The sequence below is a fragment of the Ovis aries genome, chromosome 22 (genome assembly GCF_016772045.2).
Source record: "Ovis aries strain OAR_USU_Benz2616 breed Rambouillet chromosome 22, ARS-UI_Ramb_v3.0, whole genome shotgun sequence".
Lineage (NCBI taxonomy): Eukaryota > Metazoa > Chordata > Mammalia > Artiodactyla > Bovidae > Ovis > Ovis aries.
This window is the reverse complement of record NC_056075.1, coordinates 48672613-48677612: the sequence shown is the minus strand read 5'-3', so window position 1 is coordinate 48677612 and position 5000 is coordinate 48672613. Positions and strand designations below refer to the sequence as shown.

Here is a 5000-nt window from a genome sequence, read left to right as displayed (position 1 = left end):
TTCAGGCAGAAGGGAAATTGGTGCTAAACCTGAAACTTCTTGTACCCTCTTTGCTCGTTGGGCTTGGGTTTAAACGGAGGCAGCGCTAAAGGCAGCGTTACCTGGGTGTCCCCCTTGTGTGCTAATGATGCTGTTTTAAAAACACAAGGGTGTCAGTAGGAACAATTAGTCTCGGTGTACTTAGCGGCGGTGGCCCTGCTCGCTGGCTGGGCTGGTCTCCAGGTACCCCTGGCAGGGGTGGTCGGGAGGTTGCCATCACAATTAAGCCCTGTCACTGCCACCCCTCCTTCCTGCCCCAGACCATCCCTGTTTGCAGCCGAGATGCCTCCAGGCCTGGGGGTGGTTGGGGGGATCCCAGCGCCTGGGGCGGGTGGCCCATCAAAGGCAGCAGCACGAATTAGGGGTCAGGTCTGCTCGGGGCTGCTGTTCCTGATGCCTTTGGGGGCAGGCTTCCCCCAGTGGCGCCCCAGGCATGTAGTAGCTGCTTAATAAATGGTGAGTGGATGAAATGAATTTAGAGGCAGTTGGTTTGGCTGTTTTCCTTCTAAGAGAGATGCTCTTGTAGAAAACGGGCTGCCCAGGTGGCTCAAATGGTTAAGAGTCTGCTGCAATACAGGAGACTCAGGTTCGATCCCTGAGTCGGGCACTTCCTCTGGAGAAGGGAATGGCAACCCACTCCACTGGGAAACCCCAATGGACAGAGGAGCCTGGCGGGCTGCAGTCCATGGGGTCACAGAAGAGTCGGATGTGACTGAATGAACAAACACTTTCTCACTTTTAGAAAACGCCCCCTGGCCCTGAGCATAACGTGGTCCACGAAATTCTGTTTCTGTGTTACCGACCCAGAGGCCCCAAGGATGCCCCCTTGCTTCACTGGATTGCGTTTCTACATTAGCGGACTTGCTATTCAAGTCTAATAAAATAATCACATACGTTTCAGTGTATGAGAGATTAACACAGACCACAGGGCAGGGCTGGCTGACAAAGAAGGTTAAGCCGTCAAAATGGGAACTGAAACTCTGCATGTCACAAGAAAGAAGATACTACCGCCTCTCGCCCGTCGGTACGCTGTGTTCCTAATTGCAGCGGCCGGTTGGAGCTGCTCTGGCCGCAGCTGCAGCTCGGAGCCCGATGCCATTTTCTGCTGCCACGTTAGCTCCGGCAATCCCAACTTGAACTGACATCACAGACCGTTAAAATTTTATCAATTGCGGTATGATTAATCCCCCAGTACACGGGCATGACTTAAATATTTAGAATGCTGCTTCTCTTATGACTTTAATGCATGTAAAGTAACGAGATTAACTCCAGTACACTCAAATATATTTAAATGTGGATCCTCTCGAGCTGTAGGCGATTCCTGCGTGCGGGAGTCATTGAGTCTCTGCGGCCGTGTCAGCCTCTATTTGTGTGACCCGAGCTGGATGCTGGCCTGCACACGAGAGCTGGGTGTCTGGCCTCTCACGGGCTGCCTGCCTGCCTGCCCCATTTGGCATGGAATGTGATTCCTGGCTATTCTAGCTTCTGGTTCATTCAGGTTTTATTGCTGTGTAATTTTCTTATTCTAAAATAAAAGCTCTCCAACAAAAATTACTATGCATTAGGCCGCCGTAGCCTGCTCAAATGGATATTAATACAGTTTATCTCTAAAAGGACGAATAATGTATTTGAAACAGATAAAAGGCCCTCCACTAAATGAGGAATGTTAATATCTTATGGCACGGTTAATAAAGAGATATTTCACAAGGGAGATTTGTTTTATGACTTTTGATACAACAGTCTTATAATCTGACATATCTTAAATGATATAATTTTGTGCCTGCATTCATCTTTCTCACATGTAGCAGCCCATCTTCGCAAGATTTGAATTCAGAACAAATAATGGGCACTAATTACTTTTTTTCTTGCGGGGGTGGGGGCAGTCAGGGGGCGTGGTTTATTGTAAACCTCGTCCTCTCCGACGCAGATGGGCGTGGAAATCCTTGCGGAAAGGTGGACGTTGGTAATACATTTTGAGAAATGTCTTGGTTTTTTTCCCCCTTCAGCAGAAAATAACATTTGTTTTTGTTGTGTTTAAGGCGGAGTTTAAATTAATCTAACCCAGTGACACACGTTAGAGACTAAGCACGCAGCTAAATAATTCCTGGGAATAAACTGCTCAGGAACCAAGTCCATTAATTTGCGGCTCTCCTGATGCTGACAGATGTGAGGGCCGGAGGAGGACCTACAAATATTAACATAAAACAAATTTGCTTTATTCTTCTTCATATTTCTTCTTCATTCCAACTCGAGCTCACCCAAGGCTCCTTCTCTAATTATCCACGAGGTCAGTAAGCAAAATTGGGCAGGAGCTGGGAGATCAATACAAATTACCCCTGAGCAAACCAGTGCTGACAGCTTGAATCGCAGCATATGTTTACCCAAAATCAGGCAATTTATCTTAATATCAGCAAAGTAATGCAGTGCAGGTGAAAGGTCAGGCAATCTCTCCCCCTCATAATTACCCAGTTCTAAAACAGGAAAGTGGTATTGATTGGCCTGGCTCGCTGCTCTGTGACTGGACGTGCAGAGCCGTGGCCTGGCTCGGCCGGGCGCTCCTTGTAAACTCCGCACACGGACTGTGTATCAGCTGTGCAGAGGGGCTTCTGTTTTCTCCTCCAGTTGTAGGCTGTGCTGGGGAGGCCTGGGCGACTCCCGTTCTTGCCCCAGTGCGGGGCGGGGGGGTTCTGGGGGGTTCCACCTGCAGAAGTCTGCGGGTTGGTTCCCCCGACGGCAGCTGCTCCCAGAGGCGCAGGGGTGGGCCACCCCACCCTCAGTGATCAAAGCGCCCCCACCCCGAACTGAGAGCACAGGGCCTCTTCTTCTAAGTCTTCCATGTAAGTCCTTCGGGCTCCCCTAGCGAAGCCCCCGACGGGATTTCCAGCTGCAACCGCAGCCCCCCCCCCCCCCACCCCTCACTGAGTCTGGCCTGGTGAGACCCGCGGTTGCCCGCGTCCTCTCCCGACGCCCAGCCTTGCTCTCGGTGGGGCGCTCCCTGGGCTGCAGTGGGAGGTGAGCAGGGCCCTCTGGTTCCTACTGCTTGGGCATCTTTTCTGGCTCTAGAAGGAGAATATCAGTCCGGCTGAAACATCAGGGATGTCTCTCCCGGAATGAGCGGGTACGGTTATTACAAGTCATAAAGCTTCTGAAAGCTTGCATTAGAGCGCCTATCACCTGTCAGGCATCTGCATGAAATCAATAGCAGCCGCCCATCTCTGTGCGGACCACTTTTCACTGGGCTGATTCATTAAGTCCAGCAGGCATGGCGGCGAGCTGGGGGGAGGAGGGCCTTGGCCTCTGAGAGGACACTGGGCCATCTTTCCTGGTCGGGAGACATGGAATCCTTTCGGGGCCCGCTGGCTGGGTGAGGCCCGTCCGCCCGGCCTGCACTTTTCCTGACACCCTCGTCCCGGCCCAGGCAGGGACATGACAAATTGTCCCCCAAGTCTCCCCTGACAGCTTCTGATGATTAATGGTTTGATTATGAAGTGGTTTTACACATACAGAATTTACATCACAGAGAGTTAGGGATTTTTGCCGTGTCACACACGCCGAGGCATTTCGAAGAGCTTTACTATTTGCAAAGAAAAAGGAGGGCAGAATCGCAGCAAAAGCCGTGTCATGTAAAATCAATATGTCGGATCAATGCTTTATTAACAAGAAAATGTCTTACTTCACATTCCTGTGCGGACCTTTGTCTGCGCGGCGTGTATGATGGAATGTCAGACCACACCGCGGTCCTCGACTTCCGGGCGGCGGCCGCGCGGGCCGCGCTGAGACCCGCCGAGGGTGTTGACACCGGCGCCCGAGCACTCGAGGATAACGGTGACCAATTATTCCGGAAAGCGCCTTCAAAGGCGGCCTCTAACCCTGCTCCTCGGAGCCGCCGCCTTTGTGTTCCCGGCGCTCCGCGGACCCGCTGAGTTGGGTGGTGTTAATCATCAAATTACCCGCTGACTAATGAGTGATGGCCCGAGTTGCGGGCTGAGTAATGAATAGATGGCGGCGGGTCTTATTAGTCTCAGAAAAGCCCCCTGATTTATGCCGCGCCGAGCGCCGTGGCGTTGCTCCCCGGAAAACGATATCTACATCAAGAAGTAATGCACTCTAATAAGTATTTTCATCTTAACTCGCGTCCCGGCCCCCGGGCTCAGTTTTTGTTGGAGTCGGGCAGCGCTGTAATAAAGCCCAATGGCTCCTTATGAAGCTTGTTAAACACAGAGGCTGCGGTCCGACCGAGCCGGCTGTGATTCATGCGCTGTACACAGCGCTGGGGCTGCTGACTTATGGCCGCACACAGTTCATAGTCAAAATTACAATTTGAGGGATAAAAAGATTAATTACTATTTGTGGCCGGCAATTTCGTGGGGCTGGGTGGAATGATGGTGCCCACATCCGTCTGTAGTCGGCCATTCACAGATTATTACAGCTCTGCAAGAATACGTGCTCCTCCTGCCTGGTTGGTGCTCAGGCAATACGCTAGACAAAAAAGGACCACAGGGATAAATCTGAAGCTAGCAATAGCCGGACATATGTCATAATTGCGAGGTCCTCATAAATCCCTGGCCGGTGTGGAAGGCCCCGCGTGAGGTAGACAGTGATCGCGACCGCAGTGATGGCTGTATATGGCCCAGAGACTGGCAACTTCCTGACTGCACGCCCATTTCTGCAATATATTGAGTGCCCTTTGACTTTCTCCCAGTCTAATTATAGATTAAAAATAATCCTCGCTTTTCTGTGCAAAAGAAAAAGGGAAAGCCTGTTCCTCAGGACGGAACTGGGGTTCGGGGGGCCTTGCCTTCCAGAGTGTCAGAAAAGGAGACTCACACGTTTATTTGTAAGCGTGCAGTAAACGGGTAATGGATGACATAAAAGTAATTAACCTGACCTGCATTTCTGTGTCCCGTTCCAGCCCTTAATGAACCAACCATAGATTACGGCTTTCAGAGGTTGCAGAAAGT

At 51.3% G+C, this 5000-nt stretch overlaps 1 protein-coding gene across 12 annotated transcripts in view; it reads left to right on the top strand.

Annotated features, from left to right (window-relative positions):
* Positions 1 to 5000, top strand: part of EBF3 (EBF transcription factor 3) — a 119481-nt gene that overhangs the window by 102119 nt on the left and 12362 nt on the right. For all 12 annotated transcript variants that reach the window (XM_027960589.3, XM_042238472.2, XM_015103504.4 and 9 more), the window contains exon 11: positions 4952 to 5000. This exon is cut by the window's right edge and continues 40 nt beyond it. In XM_027960589.3, coding sequence (XP_027816390.1) covers positions 4952 to 5000 — 49 coding nt within the window. The remainder of the gene's footprint in view (positions 1 to 4951) is intronic.